General features: G+C 44.5%; 1 protein-coding gene across 5 annotated transcripts in view; it reads left to right on the plus strand.

Annotated features, from left to right (window-relative positions):
• The first annotated feature begins 1,025 nt into the window (after positions 1–1,025).
• Positions 1,026–26,607, plus strand: part of ZNF236 (zinc finger protein 236) — a 150,760-nt gene continuing 125,178 nt past the window's right edge. For 4 of the 5 annotated variants that reach the window (XM_033176180.1, XM_033176173.1, XM_033176187.1 and 1 more), the window contains exon 1: positions 1,033–1,164. In XM_033176180.1, the coding sequence (XP_033032071.1) occupies positions 1,110–1,164 (55 nt within the window). In that variant the 5' untranslated portion in view covers positions 1,033–1,109. Of the gene's footprint in view, positions 1,165–26,607 lie in introns of all 5 variants that reach the window. The other variant, XM_033176194.1, reaches the window with a different exon arrangement.

Below are 26,607 nucleotides of genomic sequence, written 5' to 3' on the forward strand. Positions count from 1 at the left end.
CCTGTAGTCCCAGCTACTCAGGAGGCTGAAGCAGGAGGATTGCTTAACGGCCGGAGTTTGAGGCTACAGTGAGCCCCGATAGTGTCACTGCACTCCAGCCTGGGTGACAGGGCAAGCGAGACCCAGACTCTATAAAAAGATATTTAAAAACTAGGAAATTCAAACTTAGTGACAAAAAGCAGATGGGTGGGAGGGGGAGGAGGGAAGGAAGGAGAGGAAAGGGTTAGAGAGAGACGGGAGGCACATATTCACTGTCGATTGTGAAGATGGTTTCACAGTGTATACATGTGTCAAGACGTATCAGATTGCACAATTTAATTTGCGCCATTGCACTCCAGCCCTCCAGGTGACAGAGTAAGGTCGCTTTCCCCGGGATCTGCCGGCCTCTCCACCCGGCGCTAGGCTGCTGCGCTGCCTATTCCTGTTACCACTTCGTGCAAGTTAGCGCGGGCAACACACAAGACCAACACACGTGAAATGGTCCATTTTAATGCACTGCCCCCAGGGAAAGGAACATTACCGACTTCTGACCATGTCGTCTTCCCAGTCCCAGGTGGTGGTTCCGGGTTTGGGCTCCCAGGCCCTTCGCAGCACTAGGGCGGCGCGGGTAGGGCCGCCCTCCAAGCCATGCTGGGGTCCGAGGTGACGCGCGCACGCGAGCTCGCGGACACGCACGAGGCGCCCGGGCCACAGAGGCGCGGGGCTGGCCCGGGGTCCACGCCTGGCCGAACTCCAGGGCTCGCGGCCCGGCCCGGTGACCCCCTCGCTCTCCTCCGTCCGCGAAGGCCCCGCGGCGCCGCGCATGCGCCCCGCGCCGCCCCCGCCCCCACTGCGCCCGCGCCTAACGCCCCCACCGCGGCCCGCGGGCCATGGAACCCGCCGAGGCCGGCGCGGTTCGAGAGCTCCGGTGCGCGCGTTCGGGCGCCTTTCCCCCGTGAGCCCGGTGGCGCTCGGACCGGGCCGCCCGCCGCCGGGCCGCTCCGCCCGCCTCTGCCGCCGGCTGGGCGCGCCCCCGCCCGGGTGCCCGCGCGTGCGCGCCCCCGCCGCCGCGTGTGAGTGTGAGTGTGAGTGAGTGTGAGTGGGTGTGGGTGCGAGCCGGGCCGCCGACGATGCCGCGGGGCCGCCCCCCGAAGCCCAGGGAGAGCAAGGCGCGCGGCGACTCCGGTAAGGCCCGCGGCCGCGCCCTCGCGCCCCGCCGGCGGCCGGTGCGGGGCCCGCGCCCTGCCAGTCCCCGGATGCGGCGCGGGGGGCGCCGGGAGCGGCGGGGCGGGGGCGGGGGCCGCGCAGACCCGGACCGCCGCCGCCGCCGACTGGCCGGGCGGGCCGCAGCGCGGGCGGAATGATACGGGCGAGTCGCCGCCCGGCCCCTCCGCGCGCTGGGCCTACTTTCCTGGGCCGGGCGGCGGCTGAGGCGGGAGGCGGGAGGCGGGTGAGGGAGCAGGCGGCCGCCTCCTCCGCGCGCCCTGCCCCCGCCGGCCCTGTCGCGGCCCGCGCTAAACTTGAGGGAAAGTGGCCGCCCCGTGTTCCGTCCCGGGGCGGGAGGGCCGCGGGGCGCGCCGGGGAGGCGGCCTGGCTAGAGCCCGGGCCTGCGGACACCGCTCCCCGGGCTACTCCCGGACGGCGCCCCCGCCCAACCCAGCGCGGCGCCGGCTGCCCCGGGGACGTTGGGCTCGGCCCACGGGGAGGCCGTGGAGCACGGGGTCGTGCACACAGTAGTCGCCAGCGTTGTCCGGGAAGCGCACTGTCGTGCACACAGTAGGCTCCAATGTTATCTGGGGAGCGCTGTGGGTCGTGCATACAGTAGGCGCCATTGTGATCCAGGAACTTGAACCCTGAGCCTTTGGAGACGCTGTGGGTAGTGCATACAGTAGGCGCCATTGTGATCCGGTTAGCTGGAACCCTGGGCATTTGGAGAGTGCTGTGGGTCGTGCAAACAGTAGGCGCCATTGTGACCCGCGTAGATTGAACCCGGAGCTTCTGGAGAGCGCTGTGGGTCGTGCATACAGTAGGCGTCAGTGTTATGTGGGGAGCGCTAGATCCTGCACACAGTAGGCGTCAGGAAGTGTTTTCCCCAATAATTTATGCTCCATGATACTTTGCTAAAGTCATAAAATAACTCGGATTTTGTTTTCCAAGGAAGAAAGGCCCAGAATTTAAAAGCAGGCAAACACACAACCGGCCACCCCAAACCTTGGCCCTTCCAGCAGTCAGGAATTGACCTGCTTTCCGCCCCAGCCGGGAGCTTGAGGAGCGGACTTCACTGCGCAGGGGGAACGGGGCGCACTCGCCGGTGCCGCGGTTCCCAGGTGGAGGGCAATGGGGTAGGCGGGCGCCGCGCCTTTTCTCGCGCGCGCTGTGGTTCCCGTGCGGCCTTGGACGCGAGTCTTCCCCCGGTAGGCCTGGTTCCTGGTCCTGGTCACCCGTGCAGCTGGAGCGGCGCTCCGCGTTTGGAAAGGGTTCTGAAGGGGGTCTAAGGGGGAGCAGGCGCCTAGGACTCCTATGGGAGTTGGTGTGTTATGCCTTGACTTCCCTTATTTTTATGTAACTGGTTAGCTTAGTGACTCAAGTGTTCCCCTTTTCTTGGGGATGAGTAAACTGAGGCTCATTAAAGAGCTTGTGACCAAAGAACACAGATGCCCCAGAGGAAGGTCGGGCTTGGAAACTACAAGGGTTATGCTAATTTTGTGTTTAGGAAGAAAGAGGTAATGGGTAGGAATCAATGTAAACTTACTCCATAGGCCACACCAAACCAGGAGTTCTTGTCGTGATTGCACTTGGTAGAGTTAACACACATGCACATTAGGGAAACGTTGGTGGCCAACAGGCGTTTCAGCGAGCGTTCGCACACCTGATGGGCCTTTGTGGGCTGCTGGAGAGATGTTGGCTGCACCATGACCCGGGTATGCAGATTTGTGTGTAGTTGGGTAACAGCAGTGCTCAGAATTTTGATTAATGGTTGATGGTGTCTGGAAGGAAGTCTTTGTTGCCTCTCCCACTTTTGAGTTTTGTCCTTGACCTTATTTTGTTAGTTTAATTTTTTGGTTTTATTTTGTTAATATGGCGTCTGCCAAAAATAATGTAAGGTGCGGTGTCTCAGTTACTTGGAAGAAGGCTTAACACAGAGAAAGAATGTAAAATTTCCGTGGCCACAGGTGGGGCAGCCATTCCCCCAGTGTCCGCATCTCACCGATGGTACCGTCTCCACCTGGTGTTGAACTCAGGCCTCAAGAATTATTCCATTTCTTTTATCCCCCAACACACTTCCTGATTTAGTCTTGCAGCTTCTACCTCGGGAATGTATTTGCAGTGGGCCCTCCTCTTTCCATCTCCAGAGGCGCTCCCTGGCCCAGCCGCCCTCTCCGGGCTGGAGGGCTGCAGCCCTCTTCCTGGGCCCTGCTAGTCCTGGGCTCCTATAAATAAATCGTTCACTTGGCAGCGTGGATGATCTTGTTAAATGTAAATCAGATGGCCCCACCCTGATTAAAACCCTGCATTGGCGTCCTCATCCCTTTAACAGAAACCCACACTCCAGGATCCTGTTGATCCGGCCTTGTCTGGCTCTTCTCTCTTTCCTTGCTCTGCCATGCAGTCTTCTGTTTTCCTTGATGCCACATTATATTTCCTTGATGCCCTGAGTTTTTGTCTCAGGGCATTTGCCATTTCCTAGTCTGAGAAACACCTTTTGCTAGTCTGTGGCTCCAGGTGCTTTAGTGTCTTCAGAGAGGCCTTCCTCAAACCTGCTTAAAAGTAACCTTTCCCTTCTTAACACCAGTCCTCCTGTAGCAAAGTGGTTCTCAAACTGTGGTTCCTGGACCTATGGGGGTTCCCTGAGATGTTTTCAGGATTCTGTAAGGTAAATACCATAGTGAGACTAAGATGATTAGGCTTTTTCACTCCGTTAATTTTTGCACTAATTGTACAAAAGCAATTTTTGGCACAACTGCTGACATCTTAGCACGAATCTAGGTGGTGGTGGCGGTACCTAAGAGTGAGGCTGCATTACCTTTATATATCACAGTCAAAAGGGACAGGTTGCACCAGAGAAAATGCAGAATAGATATGACAATCTAGCTGTCTTCTATTAATCGAGACATTACAAAGATTTGTAAAAATGAAAACCATTCTTTCTATTTTTGGGGAAGATATATTTTTCATAAAATATGTTAATGTAGTAGACATTTTAAATGAAGAAATATTTTAAAAATTGATTAGTTTTAATTTATAATAGGACAAACATCAATAGATATAACTTACATAAACTAAAAGACTTTGAGGGCCCCTTTTTGTTTTGTTTTGTTTTAAATAGAGATGGGGTCTCACAATGTTGCCCAGGCTGATCTTGAACTCCTGGGCTCAAGTGATCATCCCACCTCAGCCTCCCAGAGTTTTGGGATTACAGGCATGAGCCACTGCTTCCAGCTGAGGGCTGCATTTAAGAATGTATAAAAGGGACCTGAAACCAAAATGAGGAACGTTGCTCTATCAGTTACTGTGTTAATCATGTTTCTCATAATTGAGGTGGTTTTGTTTTCTCTGTTGCCTTATTATGAATTTTATTCCTAAGAAAACTGCAAGGGAGGTAGGGATTTTTACAGATTGGGGAATTAAGCTCAGAGCGGATACCTGATTTTTTTTTCTTTTTGAATTGGAGTCTCTATTGCCCAGGCTGGAGTGCAGTGGCGCGATCTCAGCTCATTGCAACCTTTGTCTCCCCAAGCAATTCTCCTGTCTCAGCTTCCTGAGTAGCTGGTATTACAGGCGTGAGCCACCGTGGCTGGCTTTTTTTTTTTTTCTTTTTTCTTTTGTATTTTTAGTAGAGATGGGGTTTCACCATGTTGATCAGGCTGGTCTCGAACTCCTGGCCTCAAATGATCTGCCCGCCTCGGCCTCCCACAGTGCTGGGATTATAGGTATGAGACACCGCACCCAACCTGGAAACCTGATTTGGAAAGTCCACCCAGTTAGTGAGTGGCAGTTGGGAACTGGATCTCCATTTGAGTGCAAAGCATGAATTTTAGGCCTGTCATGGTGGCTCACACCTGTAATCCCAGCACTTTGGGAGGCTGAGGTGAGCAGATCACTTGAGGCCAGGAGTTCGAGACCAGCCTGGCCCACATGGTGAAACCCCATCTGTACTAAAAAAAAAAAACCAAAATTAGCCAGGCATGGTGGCTGGTGCCTGTAGTGCCAGCTACTTGGGAGTGCTGAGGCATGAGAATCGCTTGAGCCCAGGAGATGGAGGTTGCAGTGAGCTGAGACTGCACCACTGCACTGCAGCCTGGGTGACAGAGGGAGACTCAGTCTAAAAAAAAAAAAAAAAAAGCGTGCATTTTAGCATTCTGCCTTGATAAATATAAAGCCCTGCATGTGCATTAATTCCTGTATTCAACAACTTTTTTTGTTGTTGTTGTTGAGACAGTTTTGCTCTTATTGCCCGGGCTGGAGTGCAGTGGCACGATCTCGGCTCACTGCAACCTCTGCCTCCTGGGTTCGAGTGATTCTCCTGCCTCAGCCTCCCGAGTAGATGGGACTACAGGCGCATGCCGCCATATCTGGCTAATTTTTTTGGATTTTTAGTAGAGACGGGGTTTCACCATGTTAGCCAGGATGGTCTCGAACTCCTGACCTCATGATCCCCCCACTGTGGCCTCCCAAAATGCGGGGATTACAGGTACGAGCCACTGTGCCCGGCTCCACAACTATTTTTAAAGCACTTCCTGTGATAGGTGAGCCCTGTGCTAGGGTCTAGGAACACAAAGCTGAACAAGAGACATGATCTCTAGGTATCCTTATAATGGTTCATGGTGATGGATTGGGCATTTGAAGTCTAGGCTTCCTGGAGAAAATGATGTTAAAATTGAAATCTAAAGACATGAGTAAGAAGAGGCCCACTGAAAGAAGGTTAGTTGAAGTAGTCAGGACGTGAGAAGTGAGTCTCATTGGCATCGACGGGCAGCCTTCATTCAGCACTTGCTGTGTCCCTGGCACTATCCTGGGGGTAGAAGGATGAGTGAGATATGCTTTTTTTCTTTATCGTAATTATTTTAGCAATAATGTGACCTTGAGGGAAACCACATTTTAGAATCTTGTATGACTTCCATCTGTTTTTTCCAATGGAATGGTGCAAAATTTTTCTTTTTAGCTTGTGCCTTTAGTTGGCCTCCTGCTGTTTCTTTTTCCTTTTGGAGGGATATTTGTAATACTTAGTTCATTTCCAGAGAGCGGAGACAGGCAGACTATGAGCCTAATGGATAAACAAGTCTTTTCCTGATTAGGTTACCAGTTCAGGAATTTTTGGTTTTCTTGGATGAATTCAAGAGTCCAAGGGGAGGGTACCACCAGCGTAAGCTAGGGGTAGTAGGACTTTACCTTTTTTTTTTGTTTGTTTTGAGACAAGGTCTTGTTCTGTCGCCCAGGCTGGAGTGCAGTGGCACGATCTTGGTTGACTGCAACCTCCACCTCCTGGGTTCAAGGGATTCTCCCACCTCAGCCTCCCGAGTAGCTAGGATTACAGGTGCATGCCACCACGACTGGCTAATTTTGTGTATTTTTAGTAGAGATGGGGTTTCACCATGTTGGCCAGGCTGTTTTTGAACTTCTGACCTCAGGTGATCCACCTGCCTTGGCCTCCAAAAGTGCTGGGATTACAGGTGTGAGCCACTTGTCCCACTAAACTTTCTTTTTTTTTTTTTTTTTTTTTTTTTTGAGACGGAGTCTCGCTCTGTCGCCCGGACTGGAGTGCAGTGGCCGGATCTCAGCTCACTGCAAGCTCTGCCTCCCGGGTTTACACCATTCTCCTGCCTCAGCCTCCCGAGTAGCTGGGACTACAGGCGCCGCCACCTCGCCCGGCTAGTTTTTGTATTTTTAGTAGAGACGGGGTTTCACCGTGTTAGCCAGGATGGTCTCGATCTCCTGACCTCGTGATCCGCCCGTCTCGGCCTCCCAAAGTGCTGGGATTACAGGCTTGAGCCACCGCGCCCGGCCTAAACTTTCCCTTTTAAGAGGCAGGAGGTAGCCAGAGCTGTAATACCCTTAGGCTTATGGTAGCAGTGGAGTACTTACTTGCTTCAGAGAGACAGCTTCTGCTTAAAATAGTAACTTTCTAACAATATCAGGTATCTATCCAAGGATGAAACCCTCCACTTTCCATAATTGAACTTTTTAGGTAGGCAGAAATTTGGAGTATTTATTTATTTTGGAGACGGAGTCTCGCTGTGTTGCCCAGGCCGGTGTGCAGTGGCGTGACCTGGGCTCATTGCACCCTTCGCCTCCCGGGTTCAAACAATTCTCCAGTCTCAGCCTCCCGAGTTGCTGAGACCACAGGCACATGCCGCCATGCCCAGCTAATTTTTTGTATTTTAGTAGAGACAGGGTTTCACCATGTTGCCCAGGCTGGTCTTGAACTTCTGAGCTGAGACAATCTGCCCGCCTTGGCCTCCCAAAGTGTTAGGATTACATGTGTGAGCCACTGTGGAGTATTTAGTATTTTGAAGGAAGTGTGATTAGATAACCTCTAAATATTTTGAAATCCTGGCATTAAGTAGTGATACCACATGGGTTTAAAACCTTGGTCTTTCATATAAAACGAGCTTGGGAAAAGCTTTAGTGTAAACCATAATTCCTTATTAGATAAAGTCAATTCCATACTTTTGGAATGCTTTTTATATTTCACGCCTTTACGTTGTCTGTGTGTACAGAGATAATTTGTCTCTGCTTTCAAGAAAGTAGCAGTGTTTTTCAAGCTGTTTTAGAACTTTTCTTCACGTGAAGTACCATGGCAAGGCCTGGAGCATGGTTCTCACCGTTGGCAGCTCAGCATTATGGAATCTCCTGGGGGAGCATTTTTTTTTTTTTTTTTTGACGGAGTCTCGCTTTGCGCCCAGGCTGGAGTGCAGTACCGTGATCTCAGCTCACTGTAATCTCTGCCTCCCGGGCTCAAGCCATCCTCCCACTTCAGCCTCCTGAAGGGTGAGGACTGGGACTATACCTTCAGGAGGTATAGTCCCATAGCTGGGACTATACCCTTGCGCCACCATGCCTGGCTAATGTTTGTATTTTTTGTAGAAATGGGGTTTTGCCATGTTGCTCAAGCTGGTCTCAACTTCCTGGACTCAAGCGATCCCCTGCCTCAGCCTCCCAAAGTGTTGGGATTATAGGCATGAGCCACTGCGCCCAGCTAGCTTATGATTGCTAAGAGAAGCCAGAAATGTGTATTTTATTTGAAACCTCTTTGTTGTTACATTTAAGTAACTATTTTATTTGCAAAAAACATCTGCCTAGGAAAGTGCACAAGTTGTAGGTGAGGAGCTTCATGAGTTTTCCTGTGGAGCCAGCAGCCAGAGCGTTTGTGCCCCTCACAGTCACTGGCCCTCCCCGCACTGTCCTGGCTTCTGATACCACATGTTAGCTGTACCTGTTTTTGTTTCGGTTTTTCTTTTTTGAGGTGGAGTCTCACCTGTCACCAGGCTGGAGTTCTGTGGTGCAATTCCCACTCAGTGCAACCTCTGTCTCCTGGGTTCACTTGATTCTCCTGCCTCAGCCTCCTGAGTAGCTGGGATTACAGGCACACGCCACCACGCCTGGCTAATTTTTTGTATGTTAGTAGAGACAGGGTTTCACCCTATTGGCCAGGCTGGTCTTGATCTCCTGACCTCGTGATCCACCCACCTTGGCCTCCCAAAGTGCTGAGATTACAGGTGTGAGCCAGTGCGCCCGGCCAGCTTTAGCTGTTTTTGAACTAAATTGAATTTATAGTATGAACCCATATTTTTTCTGGCTTGATTCATTGAATATTTATTTTTATGAGATTATTCCTGTTGCTGTGCAGCAGAACTGTGTTTTTTTGATAGGTATATAGTATTCCATTATATGAACCTGCCATAAATTACTCTTCTCCTCTTGATATTTGGGTTATTTCCAGTTTTTGGCTCTTTTGAATAAGTGTTGCTACAAACTTTTATGTATTTCTGGGCCATAGTGGATACAGCCAGCCAGTCTCCCAGTGACGGTCCCGGCTTCCTCTCCTACCAGCAGGGGACATGCGAGCATTTGTTCCGCAGGCTCAGTAGCTCTTAGTATCGCCTCTCCCGGGGGATTCAGTCTTTCGGCTTCCCTGGGCCACACTGGAAGAAGAACTGTCTTGGGCCATACATAAAATATGCTAACACTAATGGTAGCTGGTGAGGTTAAAAAAAAAAAAAATTGCAAAAAAATCTCATAATGTTTTAGGCAAGTTTACGAATTTGTGTTGGGCCATATTCAAAGCCATCCTGGGCTGCATGTGGACTGTGGATTGGACAAGTTTGGCCTGTCCCTTTATTGCTTAGCTGTTTTGGTATGTATAGTGGTATCTCATTTTGATTTTTATTTTGAGTTCTATGCTAATACGGTTTTTATGTTTGTCAGCCATTTGTTCTCTTTTGCTAAGCGCTGTTGAAGACCTTGACCTGTTTTTCTACTGGGACATATGTATTTTAAAATTAATGCTTTCTTTTCTAGAGCAGTTTCATGGTTACCCAAAATTGAGCAGATAATATGGAGCAGATACTATGGAGACACCTTCTGTCTCTCCTCACAGTTTCTCGTATTAGTAACATCTTGCATTAGTGTAATAAGTTTAGCCAATGTTGATACATTGTTATTAACTAAAGCCCATCATTTGCATTAGGATATATTTTCTGTGTTGTGCATTCCATGGGTTGGACAAATGCATATCTGCCGTACAGTGTCATACAGAATAGTTTCACTGCCCTTTGCTCCATCTATTCATCCATCCCTTCCCCGATCAGTGGCAAGCACTGATATTTTTATTGTCCTTACAGTTTTGCCTTCCCCAGAATGTCACATAGTTGGAAGCATTCAGTATGCAACCTTTCAGATTGGTTTTGAGTAAGCAACATGCATTTGCATTCCTCCATGTCTTTTCAAGGCTTGATAGGTATTTCATTTTGTTGCTGAATAATATTCCACTGTATGGATGTATCACATTTATCCACTTACATTTTGAAGAACATCTTGGTTGCTTCCAGTTTTTAGCAATATGAGTAAAGTTGCTGTAAATATTTGTGTGCTCTTTAGTGTTGGATGTAAGTTCTCAAGTCACTGGGGTAAATCTCGGGGACTGTGGCTGCTGAATTGTATGGGAAAACTATGTAGTTTTTTCTAACAGGCTGCCAAGCTGTTTTCCAAAGTGGTTGTACCATTTTGTATTCTCACCAGGAATGAATGAGACTTTCTGTTGTACATCCTAATCAGCATTTGGGATTAATTAGTTTTTTGGATTTTAGCCATTCTGTTAGGAGTGTACTGGATATCTCATTTTAATTTGCAATTTCCATCATGTATTTTCAACAATATGATAATATTTCAACAACATAATTTTCAACATATGATGTTGAGCATCTTCTCATAGGCTTATTTGCCATCTGTGTATCTTCTTTGGTGAAGGGCTGTATGCCGTTTTATTACTGATGTATAGGAGTTCTTTATATACTCTGGATGAGTTTTTTGTAGTCTCCTATTCACTCTTTTAAAGATACGCTCTAATCAATTAAACAAGTTCTTAATACCAGTTTGTCAGTCCTTTAGTACTTTTTGGATCTATTTAAATAATATTTGACCACTGTAATCTTTTCCTATGTTTTCATCTAGAGGCTTTATTGTTTTACATCTTTATTTTATTTTTTTGAGGGGGGTCTTGCTCTGTCGCCCAGGCTCGAGTGCAGCAGTGTGATCTTGGCTCACTGCAACCTCTGCTTCCTGGGTTCAAGTGATTCTTGTACCTCAACCTCCTGAGTAGCTCAGATTACAGGTGCGTACCACCGCACTTGGCTAATTTTTTGTATTTTCAGTAGGCATGGGGTTTCACCATGTTGGCCAGGCTGGCCTCCAACTCCTGGCCTCAAGTGGTCCGCCCACCTTGGCCTTCCAAAGTGCTGAAATTACAGGTGTGAACTGCTGCACCCAGCCATATGTCTCACCTTAGATTGACACTTCATCTGAATGTGATTTGAAGAGGGAAAGGGCAGGATTTTTTTTTGTTTGTTTACATATAGTTATCCAATTAATGTGCAGTATTTGTTGGAAATACCATTTTTGTCTTTTTATGTGGTTGCAAATCAGGCGAAGAATTATTCTGTACTTGATTCTTTTCCATTGTTTTTTTTGTTCCTGGCTAGTCAATTTCACGCTGTCTTAATTATGCTATTCTGAGTCTTGGTATCTAGTATGGGAAATGTAAGTCCTCCATTTAGTTTTTAATTTTTGCGATCATCTTGACAATTGTTGGTACTTTTCAATTTCATGTAGCTTTTTGAATAAGCATATAAATTTTCATAAAAAAAACTTGCTGGGATCTTGATCACATTATATTGACTATGTAGATAATGTGGGTGGAGCTAATGTCTTTACAGTCTTGCGTCTTTGAATCTAAACACAATCTCTCCAATCATTTCTTTCCTTGTTATCGTCTCAGTCATGTTTTGGGACTTCAAGATAGAGGACTTATACAAATATTGTTAAATTTACTCCTAGATATTTGATATTTCCTGAAACTATTGTTGATGGTATTTTAAAAATTTCATTTTCTGTATGTTGCTTGTTTATAGAAATACAATTGGATTTTAAAAATTGATATTGTATCGAAAGTCTTTTACATATTTATTATTTGTGATAGTTTGTAGACTCTTGGAATTCTTTCTATAATCATATTTGTAAATATTGACAGTTTTATTTCTTCATTTCTAATTTTCATCACTTTCGTTACTATTTTTTCTGGCTCATTGTACTGGCCAGGATCTCTTCTATCATGGTGAATGAATATGGTGAATAAGGGACATTCTTGACTTGTTGCCAACTTTGCAGGAGGAAAATTATATTATTAACTAGGGTGCTTGTTTTGGGCTTTTTTCGGGGGGTGGAGGTAGATATTATCAGATTACATAAGTTTTATTTCTGTTTTGCTAAGTGTTTTTTATCATGAATGGGTCTTGAATTTTATCATGTTTGTTTTGTATTTATTGTGGTGATCATGTGATTCTTCTCTTATATTTTGTTGCTAGGGTGGAAAATGTTGATTTTTCTAATGGTAAGTCAAACTTGTATCCCTGGGATACAAGCAAACTTGTTGTGATGTTATTCTTTTTTGTATATCTGGATTTGATTTGTACATACTTTATGCTTTCTATATCTGTGTTTATGAGCCACATTGGACTACAGTTTTATTTTTTTATATTGCCATTCTCAAGTTTTGATATCAGTATTTTCCTGGCTTCATAAAATAGGTTGGAAAGTCTTCCTTTATTTTCTTTTCTCTGTAAGAGTTTATAATAAGGTTGGCATTATATTGTTTTTAAATCTTTGGTAGAATTCCCCGTTAGAATCATCTGGTCTTTGAGATTTCTTTGGAGAAATTTTATATTTTTAATTTTTAAAATAATGTAAAAAAATAGACATGAGGTCTTGTCACATTGTCTAGGCTTGTCTTGAAAACTCCTGGGCTCAGGCAGTCCTCTCACCTTGGCCTTCCAAAGTGCTGGGATTACAGGCATGAGCCACCATGCCTAGGCCTTTTGGGGAAAATTTTAAATTGCAGATTCAATTTCTTTAGTATATATGAGACAACTGAAGTTTAAAATTTTACTTTGTGTCAGTTTTGGTAAGTTTTGTTTGTAAGACCCATCTAATATTTTACAATTTATTAACAGAACATTATTCATAAGTGTCTCTCATTATCTTTCTATGACTGTAGGCTCTGTAGTGATGGCCTCCTCTTTTCTCTGATGATGGAGATTGTGCTTTTTTTTGTTTTTTTCTTAGTCATGACAGGGTTTATCAATTTTAACAATCTTCTCAAGGAACCACGTTTGGACTTTCAATTTGATTAATAGATGTTTGTTTTACATACCAGTAGTTTCTTCCCCTTATCATTTTCCTCCTTCTACTTTCCTTAGGGGTTTTTTTTTTTTTTTTCATTTTAGGTTTTAATGAAAGCTTATATATAAGACTGCTTTGGCCGGGCGCGGTGGCTCAAGCCTGTAATCCCAGCACTTTGGGAGGCCGAGACGGGCGGATCACGAGGTCAGGAGATCGAGACCATCCTGGCTAACACGGTGAAACCCCGTCTCTACTAAAAAAATACAAAAAACTAGCCGGGCGAGGTGGCGGGCGCCTGTAGTCCCAGCTACTCGGGAGGCTGAGGCAGGAGAATGGCGTAAACCCGGGAGGCGGAGCTTGCAGTGAGCAGAGATCCGGCCACTGCACTCCAGCCTGGGCGACAGAGCGAGACTCCGTCTCAAAAAAAAAAAAAAAAAAAAAAGACTGCTTTGTTCCTGCATCTACTCAATTGTTTCTTCCTTATATTTGCCCTTTTACTTTTCTACTTGGTGAGATGTGGACTTCTGTACAAGGATCTTTTTGCGGTCTGTGTCCAGTTTTGGCCTAGTGATAACCACCTTGCTGGGGTGAATGCCTACATGCACAGTTGTGCCATTAGCCTTTTCCCGCTGCACCCGTTCAATGTAGAGGACATATTTCTTCCTGTAAACCTGGACTACTTTGCCAGTTTGCTGACCTTTATAGTGTCCTTGTAACCTGAACATCATCCTTTTGGATGGGCATTGATCGAACATTGTACTTGTCTCTCAGCTCTTTGGAAAGAAGGGAAGACAAAAATCTTCCTGTGAATGTGGGAAGGTGCATTGAAATGCCTTTTGTGATTTTTACTTTGGTCAGAAGTCACAAAGGGATTGAACTTCATTTTGGCTGCTCCTGCTTCAGTCATGGCCACTAAAGGGAAGAGAACTACATACACGCCGCTTCCGGTTCTGTACCTACATTTTATTTTATTTTATTTATTTGTTTTTCTTCTCATCTTCTTGATATGGATACTTAACTAATTTTCAGCCTTTCTTATTTTCTAATATATACATTTAAGGTTGTAAGTATTAAGGCTATTGGCATTTCTACAGTTTTAACTGCATCCACCAAGTTTTAATATGGTTTATTCTTGTCTTCAGTAAGTTCAAGATTATTTTCTGATTTCTATTGTGATTTCTCATAAGTTATTGAAAAAGATGTGGCCTAATTTTAAAATTACCTTCATTGTTATTGATTTCTAGTTTACTTGAATTGTTGTCAGAGAACTTACCTTGAATTACTTAATTATTTGAAACCTTCTTGGGTCTTTTCATGTTATGTGGTTTTATTTGGTAAATGTTCCATGTGCAGTTGATAAGAACATACATCTTTTTTTTTCTGTCAGTTACTCAGAAAAGTGTATTAAATATTAAGTTCTCCTATGATTGTGAATTTGTCTATTCTTATATTCTGTCAATCTTTATATCTGGAGCTACATTTTTAACCATACAAATTTAAAGATCTTATATTTTCCTGGTATAGTAACCCTTTTATCATTATGAAATAAGTCACACTTTATATCTAGTAATGATTTTTGCCTTAAAGCCTCCTTTGTTCGATATTGGTACACCTACATCATGACTGCTTTGGTTAGTGTTCTAACAGTATTTCTTTTTCAGTTCTTTTACTTTGTCTTTCTATCCTTATATGTAAGTTGTATCTCTTGCAAGCAGCCTATAGTTAACTTTTTCTAAGTATGGCCTGATGATCTTTATCTTTAACTGATATGCTGATTTTAAGTACGTTTAAGGCTGTTTTGAGACGTAGTTTTCTACTTGATTCATCATTTTATATTTCCCTTTCTTTCTTGCCTTCTTTTGGCTCAATAAAGTATTTTTAAGTGCCATTTATACCTCTCCATTCATTAGCCTGCTATTTGTACGTTTTGTTTTGTTTTGTTTTGTTTTTTTTTGAGACCAAGTCTTGCTCTGTTGCCCAGACTGGAGTGCAGTGGTGCAGTCTCAGCTCACAGCAACCTCTGTCTTCCAGGTTCAAGCGATTCTCCTGCCTCAGCCTCCTGAGTAGCTGGGATTACAGGCGCCCACCACCACGCCCAGCTAATTTTTGTATTTTTAGTAGAGACAGGGTTTCACCATGTTGACCAGGCTGGTCTTGAACTTCTGACCTTGTGATCCACCCACCTTGGCCTCCCAAAGTGCTGGGATTATAGGCTGAGCCACCACGCCTGGCCTGTACAGTCTGTATAATTTTTTTTCTTTGAGGCAGGGTCTCACTCTTTCAGTTGCCCAGGCTGGAGTGCAGTGATGCGAGCATAGCTCATTGCAGCCCCAAACTCCTGGGTGCAAGTGATTCTCCTGCCTCAATTTCCCAAGTAACTGGGACTACAGGTGCCCACCACCATGCCTGGCTAAATTTTTATGTTTTATTTTTTAAAGACAGGATCTTGCTATGTTGCCCTTAAACTCCTGGCCTCAAATTATCCTCCTGCCTTAGCTTCCCAAGTAGCTGGGACTGCAGGTGTGAGCCACCATGCCTGACCCTTTTCTCCTTCTTGCTAGTGCCCTTTGATGCACAAAGATTTTATTTTCATTTATTTATTTGTTTTTTTTTGAGACACAGTCTTGCTCTGATGCTCAGGCTGGAGTGCAGTGGTGCAGTCTCAGCTCACAGCAACCTCTGCCTTCTAGGTTCAAGCGATTCTCCTGCTTCAGCCTGTGGAGTAGCTGGAATTACAAACGTGTGCCACCACCCCTGGCTAATTTTTGTATTTTTAGTAGGGATGGGGTTTTCCCATGTTGGCCAGGCTGATCTCGAACTCCTGGCCTCAAGTGATCCGCCCCCCCCCCCCCCCCCCCAGCTTCTTAAAGTGCTGGGATTACAGACTTGAGCCACCGTGCCCAGCGTTCACAAAAGTTTTAAATTTTACTAGAGTGCCATTTATGTTTTTTTCCTTTGGTTATTTGTAGCTTTTCATGTCAAATTTAAGATACTGTTTTCAAATCCATAGTCATGAAGCTTGTCCCTTATGTTTTTCTTCTAGGAGATTTATAGTTTTAGTCCTTAAATTGAAGTCTTTGATCTGATTTAATTTTTGTATATGGTATGAGGTGAAGGTCTGAATTCTTTTTTTTGTTTTCTTTTTTTAAAGTTTTTTGAGACAGAGTTTCACTCTTGTTGCCCAGACTGGAGTGCAGTGGTGGAATCTCGGCTCTCTGCAACCTCTGCCTCCTGGGTTCAAGCAATTCTCCTGCCTCAGCCTTTTGAATAGCTGGGATTATAAATGTGTGCCACCATGCCCGGCTAATTTTTGGTTATTTTAGTAGAGACAGGGTTTCGCCGTGTTGGCCAGGCTGGTCTTGAACTTCTGATGTCAGTCGATCCACCCGCCTCAGCCTCCCAAAGTGCTGGGATTACAGGCTTGAGCCACCACGCCCGGCTTTGAGTTCATTTTTTAACCTGTGTATATCCACTTCGGCTAGAACTATTTATTGAAGAGACTGTTCTTGCCTCATTGAATGGTACTGGCATTCTTGTCAAAAATCAATGGATGATAAATATATGTGTTTACTTCTGAACTCTCACTAGTGTCTCTGTCCTTTTGCCAATAGATCATACTGTTTTGATGTGTCAATGATACTTTATGTCAAGACACATTAAGATGAATAGATAGCCATTAGAATTAGTTATTTGTGTGTCACTTAATGCCACCTCACAAATTGCTGGTGGTACATGTCATACTTAGAAGACACTGCACATTTTTAGAAAATATATACTTTTGCATCATTGGGCAGCAAACTAGGCTCAAATACTCATCATCATCACATTTATCAGCTTGAAAATGCTTGGCAGAGAACATTCAGTGGATGGGTTAAAAACGTGGAGTGAAGTACATTGGTCTTGGGCACAGAAGTGAGAAAGACAACTGTCTTTATTGTGTTAATTTTCTTTTTTTTTTTTTTTTTTTTTTTTGAGACAGAGTCTCGCTCTGTCGCCCAGGCTGGAGTGCAGTGGCCGGATCTCAGCTCACTGCAAGCTCCGCCTCCCGGGTTTATGCCATTCTCCTGCCTCAGCCTCCCGAGTAGCTGGGACTACAGGCGCCCGCCGCTTCGCCCGGCTATTTTGTATTTTTTTTTTTTTTAGTAGAGACGGGGTTTCACCATGTTAGCCAGGATGGTCTCGATCTCCTGACCTCGTGATCCGCCCGTCTCGGCCTCCCAAAGTGCTGGGATTACAGGCTTGAGCCACCGCGCCCGGCCTATTGTGTTAATTTTCATAAAATTATTATTTAGGAGAACAACCAGTCTTTTTATCCCATAACTAAGACAAAGGGCCTTATCATCTTTAGGGAGATTGTGGTTAAGTAAACATTAGAGTATTTTACTGTGGAAAATAATGCATAGTGCATATAAACCTTTAATGCCTTTATCACTCAGGGAATTCACTGTGGTGGGAGGAGTGCTGTGATCTGTGGAAAGTCGTGGAAATTCCAGGGATTGCAGTCGTGATGGCTATGATTCCAGATGGAGTCACAGTTTACAATTTAGTGCAGGAGTTGGCAAGTATTCTTCCTTGGCAAGGGTCAGATGGTAAATGCTTTAGGCTTTGTAGGTTGTACGGCCTCTATTGTAACCACTCAGATCTGCTGTATGCCTGAGTTTCAGCAAACCTTTGTGTACCAAAAAGGCTAGGCCATAGTTACTTGACCCCCAATCTAGAGGAAAAGACAGGAAGAGAAAAGAAAGTTATGTATTATAGCACTTTACTTTTGAGTAAACTATATTGATATGTAACACACAGAGAAGAACAGAAATTGTGGTTGGTTCAAGGAATTTTTCGCAAAGAGAACTCACTTACATAGTCAGCACCTAGATTAAGAAAGAAGACAGTGGCGGCCGGGCGCGGTGGCTCACACCTGTAATCCCAGCTCTTTGGGAGGCTGAGACGGCAGATGATGAGCTCAGGAGATCAAGACCCTCCTGGCTAACACGGTGAAACCCCGTCTCTACTAAAAATGCAAAAAAATTAGCTGAGCGCGGTGGCGGGGGCCTGTAGTCCCACCTACTCGGGAGGCTGAGGCAGGAGAATGGCGTGAACCCGGGAGGCGGAGCTTGCAGTGAGCTGAGATCGTGTCACTGCACTCCAGCCTGGGCGACAGAGCGAGACTCCATCTTAAAAAAAAAAAAGAAGACAGTGACACCGTAAGAAATCTTAATTGTGCTCCATCCCAATAAGGACCCTCCTCATTGCGACTAGCCACTTTCCTGATTTCTAACAACATAGGTTAGTTTTCCCTGTTTGTTGAACTTTTGAAATAAAATGAAACCATACAGATTGTTTTCTTACATCTGGCTTCTTTTGGTAAAAATGTGAGATTCATCCATGTTTTTGTGTAGAGCAGAAGTTTGCTCATTCTCACTGTTTGTTAGTATTCCATCATAAAATCTGCTGCAACATATTTGCCCATTCTGTTGTTGGAGGGCATTTGTATTGTTTTTTGTTGCTGCTGTTATAAATTGGGCTACTGTGAATGTTTTAAACATGGCTTTTTGGTGCACACACACATTTCTGTTGGAGATATACCTAGGAGTGGAACTGCTGGATTATAAGTTATGCGTGTATTTAGCTTTAGTTGATGCTGCTAAGTAGTTTTCACGAGTGGCTATAGCAGTTTTCATGCTCTCTGGTAGTATATGAGATTTCCAGTTACTTCATCTCCTCATCAATCTGTGGTATTGTCTGTCTTTTTAATTGTAGCCATCTGATGGGTGTGCACCTTCAAAAGTATTTTAAAAGTTATTTCACAGTTATGATATAACTTGGATCTTAACAACCCTGTGAGTAGGTAGGACAGAAATCATTATCCTTATCTTTGGGTGAAGAATCAGGCTGAGAGAGTTTCTTCGGCTTGCTGGAGACTCACAGCTCATAACTTGGCAGGAATGAGACTCACCCTCAAGTCGTCTGGCTCCAAGTGCTGTATTTATCAGTGTCTTCCCAGTCTCTGCCGTGTATCCATATTTTGATGTACAGATACCCACCTTTCAAGATGCATGTTTTATTGAGAATGGGGACAGAATCTCAGAATGGCCTCTACACAGTTCTCTGTGGCGCTTTTTAGCCCTACTTGATCTAAAAGTTAATATGTGTATTGTTTTGATGTTCACACAAATTGTATGTTTGTAGAGGTGAAAACAGAATAATGACAGCAAACAAAACAAGAAATTATGCTATATATAGAAAATTAGTTTTTTGCATTGTCAACGGAAGCGCTCTACTTTGCAATATGCTGCTGGATCATTTTCAGAAAGGCCCTGCTACTTTCAGGTCCTGAGCCTAGAATTCTTAGAGTTCTGGTTAAAGTGAGACTATAGGCACTTGAGGTGTTATTTTGTTATTATTTAATATGCTGTGGTTTTGTTCAATTTGGGTAATGTGTGTGTAGTGCCTGAACATACATCTACCCAAGTTTGTAGTCTTTCTTTAGAAATACAAATTTATAGGTAGTTAAGCAAGTATTTCAAAGGGAGTTGATGTTTCTTTAAAAAATGAGGGATACAGGCCGGGTGCGGTGGCTCACGCCTGTAATCGCAGCATTTTGGGAGGCCGAGGTTGGCGGATCACCTGAGGTCGGGAGTTCGAGACCAGCCTGAGCAACATAGAGAAACCCCATCTGTACTAAAAATACAAAATTAGCCAGGTGTGGTGGCGCATACCTGTAATCCCAGCTACTCGGGAGGCTGAGGCAGGAGAATTGGTTGAACCTGGGAGGCGGAGGTTGCGGTGAGCAGAGATTGCGCCGTTGCACTCCAGACTCCAGCCTAGGCAACAAGAGTGAAACTCTGTCTCAAAAAAAAAAAGAAAAACAAAAAAAGAAGTGATGCTATTCAGAACATATGACTTCCTGTTGAATGCAGGTTAGGGTGAATTTCCCATAGGAGTTACATTTCATTTCCGTTTGAGTACCCGCTTATGGGTGCATACATTTCAATAGATAATTGGTAAAATTCAGAAAGGGCAGGAGTCTTCTCTGGTTCTCCCTACTTCTCAGTGCAGGTGCTTTTGAGTGACAGGTGAGTGCTCCTTCTTGGAAGAAAGCAGGTGCCTGTGGCTGATGCTGTTACCCAGTCTGAGCATTTGGCTTTCTGAGGGACTCTACAAAGAAAATAATGCAGACTTATTTCAGCCAGCTCCTGGGAACACCACATGGCCCAGGTATGTGTGTATAAAATAAGAATAGTCAAAAGGTACCTAACAAGCTGGAAAAACTAAATCTAATGTAGGCAGTTTTGAGGTGGAGGGCATGAGCCAGTGAGACTGAAAGGTGAGAATCAGATAAACTGGTTTTGGGAGCTTCAGACAACTGGGAAGAGGTTAAAAAAAAAAAAAAGCCATTAGCGCCAATCTATCTCTAGATTAACGTGTATTTGTTAGGTACACATTACATGCCAGGCTTTGTGAAGCAGAAAGGGTTCCAGGATCCAAACACTTCAGAGTTTTACCTGATAAAGTCCAACCTGATAAAGTGTTAAAACCTGAACGCTGACAAATGTGGGAGAAACAGTAGAAACAGGGAAGAAAGTAGAAGGGACTTTTAAATAAAAGAACAGGCCAGGCACAGTGACTAACTCCTGTAATCCCAGCACTTTGGGAGGCAGAAGTGGGCAGATCACGAGGTCAGGACTTCGAGACCATTCTGACAAACACGGTGAAACCCCGTCTCTACTAAAAATACAAAAATTAGCCCGGCGTGGTGGCGTGTGCCTGTAGTCCCAGCTACTCAGGAGGCTGAGGCAGGAGAATCACTTGAACCTGGGAAGTGGAGGTTGCAGTGAGCCAAGATTGTGCCACTGCACTTCAGCCTGGGCTGCAGAGGGAGACTGCGTCTCAAAAAAAAAAAAAAAAAAAGAAAAAGTAAAGAAGAGACCAGGCGCAGTGGCTCACGCTTGTAATCCCATCACAGGGAAGAAGGTAGAAGGGAGTTTTAAATTAAAGAAGAGTTCGGGCACAGTGTCTCATGCCTGTAATCCCAGCACTTTGGGAGGCCAAGGCAGCATCAGGAGTTTGAGACCAGCCTAACCAATGTGGTGAAACCCTGTCTCTACTAAAAATGCAAAAATTAGCCAGGCATGGTGGCACAGGCCTGTAATCCCAGCTACTCCAGAGACTGAGGCAGGAGAATCGCTTGAACTTGAGAGGCGGAGGTTGCAGTGAGTGGAGATCGCACCACTCAACTCCAGCCTGGGTGACAGAGTGAGACTCCATCTCAAAGAAAAGAAAAAAAAAAAAAAGGAAAAGTAGAGAAAGGATGATAGAGATGACCTAAAGTAATAGCAATTTGGAGTGGCCTGATGCCTGTCAGGTGTTCCAGGCGTACTTGTGATGACAGCATCTGGTCTCAGGATGAGAGTGTGGGAGCAGTGTGCGTGCCTGGCCAGAGGGCTGTTGTCTTGGAGGAACAGGGGATGACGGAGTAGGGTTCTGAGGGTGGTGCACACTGAGAGCAGAGTGAGGAAGATCAACCATATTTTAGAACGATTTTTATTCAAAATGTAAAAACAAAAACAAAAAGCTTGGGGGTTAGCTCAGTTATTTTAGAAAGTACTCAGAAACTGAAACTGTTATATCTCTCATTTTAATATGAAATACATCATCAAGATTTATGGATAACTGAGATTTTAAATGCACACTGCTGAAGAGTTTGTCATAAGAGGCCAATCTGTGTTAAATCCATGGAATGCTGTAAGTGCAGTCAGTTTGTTGGAACTCAACATACAGTAAATAGACATTTTCTATAGATTAATGTAGGGTCTCTAGGCGGGGCATAAAAGAACTTTGCCAGTAAGATTTAGCTGGTCAGCCTGATTGCTGGGCTTGATCGGGGTAGAAGAGCAATTTTTAAGGTAGCTTATCTAGTTCCAAGTCATGACAAACCAGGCCTGAACAGTCATGGAATAGCAGGATTATGGAGTGATGGGTAGGGCATTGAATAAAGAGATGGCGCTGGTCCTAAGTTATTGGCAGGCCCTTGTCCCAGTAGCTACAGGAAACATTGTCTTATTTATTCCGCACAACTCTGAGGTAGGCTTTCTTATTTTTGGGGTGGTAGACGGCTGTTATTCTGTTTAGAATATTTATGTAAAAACTTGAACTGATTTTGAAACTAGTCTGTACTTAAGGCAAACAAAGCTGCTCATTGTGCAATCCGTTTTTGTTTAATTTTGATAGTTTAAAGTTCTTGGTAGCAGAAAGGGTGAATAAAGTGAACAGTGGTCATATTTTTATGTGTGAGGTGGCTGTGTGGGTAAACTGCCTTGGAATTCTACATATGCATCCCCTGTGTACAGTGAACTCTTACAGTGACCTACCCTCTGTCTTCTTAGGGGGCAGAAACACAGAGCTGAAAAGTACTGTTCTAGATCTTGGATTTGATAACAGTTAAACGCAGGCAGTTTTGTGCGTATTTTGGTATGTGTGTTTGTGCAGGAGTGGCAGAGAATACGTATTCTGACTTGGGAGGCATTAGGAATGTCTCCTGCTAAAAACCTCAAGTCCTTCTTTTAGCTGCCTTTAAAAAAAATGCAGCTGGGGCTGGGCACGGTGGCTCATACCTGTAATCCCAGCACTTTGGGAGACAGAAGCAGGTGGATCACGAGGTCAGGAGATCGAGACCAGCCTGACCAACATGGTGAAAGCCCGTCTCTAGTAAAAATACAAAAATTAGCCAGGCGTGGTGGCGCACACCTGTAATCCCAGCTACTTGGGACGCTGAGGCAGGAGAATCACTTGAACCTGGGAGGTGAAGGTTGCAGTGAGTGGAGATTGCACCATTGCACTCCAGCCTGGGCAACAGAGCGAGACTCTGTCTTAAAAAAAAAAAAAAAAAATGCAGCTATCCCCCAGAAGGCCATCTCCATGAAGAGGCGGTCGTTCATTTGATCACATCTTTCTTTGATCACTGGTCCCCTAATGGATTTGATGACCTCTGTGGCTGCAGAGACCCCTGCACAATGGAGGTGTGTAGAGACATGTGTGCATATGTGCAGGTGTGGTTATGCTGTTCCAGCAGGGTCCACAGTCTCCTGCAGCCTAGCTGGGGCTCCTCTCAGTTAAAAGCCCTTATTGAAGGATTCATTAATTAAAGAGACTCTGTCTCTTTTTAAAAAATAGAGACAGAGTCTCGCTATATTGCCCAGAATGGTCTCAAACTGGCCTTAAGCAGTTCTTCTGCCTCTGTCTTCCAAAGTGCTGGTATTACAGGCATGAGCCACCATGCCCAGCCAGGATGCATTAATTTAATAGACCTCTTTCTGAACAACAGATACTCTGGGGACCAGAAATTTGAATGAACTTGAAGGCATGATGGACCAAAGGTGTTATTTGAGGCCTGGGACACTGCCCAGGAATGGCTGACTCTGAGCAGAAGGAACGCAAGCGAAGTGGGGACAGTGGAGGCCACCACGTCCTGGCAGGAAGGTGTCAGGGTGGAAGGTGCTTCTGCAGAGCGAAGGGAACCGGCTCCCTGTACAAAGGTGCGCCCCTAGGCAGAGCGAGAGTCTAGACCGCCATTGGGTTTCAAAATGATGCTCAGTGTGGAAACTAAAACCATGTTGTTGTTTTTAAACAATTTTCCAGTCATATTTTAATTTGAATTATTGTGTTAAGTTTGTGTCTGAACCAAATTAATATTGTGTTATATCACTGTTTGGAAGAAGAGACTCACTGAAATTACTATTTTTTGAGTTTGTTAAGGAGCAAAGTCTTGCTTCTTAAGATAACTCTTTTTCTGGAAAAGTCTTAATTCATAAGTAAATCAACATCATTTTTCTTTCTTTCTTTTTTTTTTTTTTTGAGATAGAGCCTCCCTCTGTTGCCCAGGCTGAAGTGCAGTGGCGCAATCTTGGCTCACTGCAACCTCCGCCTCCTGGGTTCAAGTGATTCTCCTGCCTCAGCCTCCCTAGTAGCTGGGATTACAGACGTGTGCCATCAAGCCTGGCTACTTTTTGTATTTTTCGCAGAGAGGGGGTATTACCATGTTGCCAGGCTGGTCTCAGACTCCTGACATCTGGTGATCCACCCACCTCAGGCTCCCAAAGTGCTGGAATAATTACAGGCATGAACCACTGTGCCTCACTCAACATCATTTTTCAATTTTAAATGTATAGTTCGTGTCTCCTAGGGTTTTATCTATCGATTTCAGTTAATTCCTTCTCATTTTTGGTCAACATATTAAGTACTTTCAACATAGAGGCTGTGAAAATTGTTTTATCGTCCTGAGATAGCTTTTTAATTTTGCATTTCAGAAATTAAGTTGAGGAACTCTTTTATTAATGTACTCAGCCTTTAGGTTAAAACACTTGTTTGTAACTGTGTTCTTAAAATCCAATTTTCAACAGACATTTTATTTGTCTCTTCCTAACCTCGAAACTATTTCTTACCATATTACACAGTTTTCCAAGGGAATTGTGTATCAATTGCTATGGTCCCAATAATCATTTTATTTTATTTTATTTTTATTTATTAATTTTTATTTTAGACGAGGTCTCGCTCTGTCACCCAGGCTGGAGTGCAGTGGTACAATCTCAGTTCACTGCAAGCTCTGCCTCCCGGGTTCATGCCTTTCTCCTGCCTCAGCCTCCTGAGTAGCTGGGACTACAGGCGCACGCCACCCCCGGCTAATTGTTTTTTTTTTTTTGTATTTTTAGTAGAGACGGGGTTTCACCATGTTAGCCAGGATGGTCTTGATCTGCTGACCTCGTGATCCGTCTGCCTCGGCCTCCCAAAGTGTTGGGCTTACAGGCGTGAGCCAACATGCCCGGCCCCAACAATCATTTTATTTGGGCCTGGGAAGTCATAAAACATTTGCTATTAGTTTTAGGGCAGAAATTTTGAAAGTATGGACTTTGAACAGGATGTGAATATAGTTAAGAATAAATGGAATAAAAATTATGCATATCATTTTCTTAGTAGACTCACTTTTTATGTATGAAATTGCAGTCTTTTGAATTGCATTGTCTTTCTTGAAGCCAGAATTTGCCTTTTCTCAAGGTTCTGCCAGAATAATGTTTGCAGCTGTTGCTGACTTCCTCCACCCTGTCTCTGTGCCCCTCCCACGTGGGCTTCACCTACCTCCTGTCCTTTGGAATCTCCAGGTCCTTGCTACAAGGCAGATTCAACCTTCTGTCAGGAGACTTTTGGCAGAAATGGGAACTGCAGGCTGTTTTCTCAAAACAAAGATTTCAAGGTCTGTAGAACATTTTGAGTGCTTGTGTTTACCACACAGACTCGTAAGAACAAGGGGCTTTCCTGAGCTACTTGGTTCTTCGGCTTACCCCGTACTCTACTGCCAAATTTCTGAAGTCTAATATTTTTGGATCAAATTTGATACAAGTAGCTGTGTGCAGTATATTTCTGGTCTTCACATAGCAAGGTATATTACATATTTATATCCAAATTATAATACTTGAAGTATATTTATTTTAAAAAATTGTAAAGACTTAGGGCATCTTTATTTTATGGCATTTTAGATGAGTTTTGTGATTATCCTATGGTATGTTATTTGTCATATGTGGTCTTACTTGAAAATACGTTTTTTTTTTTTTTTTTTTTTTGAGATGGAGTCTTGCTCTGTCCCCCAGGCTGGAGTGCAGTGGTGTGATCTCGGCTCACTGCAAGCTCCGCCTCCCGGGTTCACACCATTCTCCTGCCTCGGCCTCCCAAGTAGCTGGAACCAGGTGCCCACCACCATGCCCAGCTAATTTTTTGTATTTTTAGTAGAGACCAGGTTTCACCTTGTTAGCCAGGATGGTCTCAATCTCCTGACCTCGTGATCCGCCCACCTCGGCCTCTCAAAGTGCTGGGATTACAGGCGTGAGCCAACCCGTCTGGCCGAAAATACTTTTAAGTTAAAAGCACTTTACCTGGGTGGGTTTATAGAAACTCTTTGTAACAATTGAGGATTGTCTGAGGCATTGCAGTCTCTTGTCTTCCTGAACCTCCTAAGCCATGTCTATATATGAGAGAGCAAAAGTTTTATTTTTAAGAGACAGGGTCTTGCTCTGTGGCCCAGACTGGGGTGCAGTGGTGCGATCATAGGTCACTACAGCTTGAAACTCTTGGTCTCGAGAGATCCTTCCCCTTTAGCCTCCCGAATAGGTAGGACTACAGGTACGTGCCGCCATGCCTAGCTAATTTTAGTAGAGATGGAGTCTCACTGTGTTGCTCAGGCTGGTCTTGAACTCCAGGCTTCAAACAATTCTCCTGCCCTTGTCTTCCCGAAGTGCTGAAATAAAAGGCATGAGCCACTGCACGTGGCAGTTTTTCTTTTTGACTTAATCTGGTTTTGCAGCAGTTTTGAGAGACATTGAGTTTGTGAATTAGCATTTAAAGGCTTTAATATTCCTACTAGAGTTTTGTTTACTGAGTGATTTAAGAAACAATGTGTATTATTGATAGAATCTTAAAGTGATTTGGAGGTGAAATGCGTCTGTGGTTTGTAGTGACTTTGAAACACTGTTCAGTAGGTTCACATGGTTTAAGAAGCATCATTATGGCTTTTGTGTGTTTTGGTGTGTGTGACTGTGAAGCCTCAGGAATTTAGTTTAAGCTTCTGAAAAGCCCACCAATAAGGATTTAGAATTCTGTTGTCCCACATCTTAGTCATCTCAACGTTTCTCATTTCTAACTTTAAAACATGTCAATTTAAAAAATTCAGTATATCATTAATTTCATCTA

This window comes from Trachypithecus francoisi, unplaced genomic scaffold, assembly GCF_009764315.1.
Source record: "Trachypithecus francoisi isolate TF-2019V2 unplaced genomic scaffold, Tfra_2.0 Contig01474, whole genome shotgun sequence".
Lineage (NCBI taxonomy): Eukaryota > Metazoa > Chordata > Mammalia > Primates > Cercopithecidae > Trachypithecus > Trachypithecus francoisi.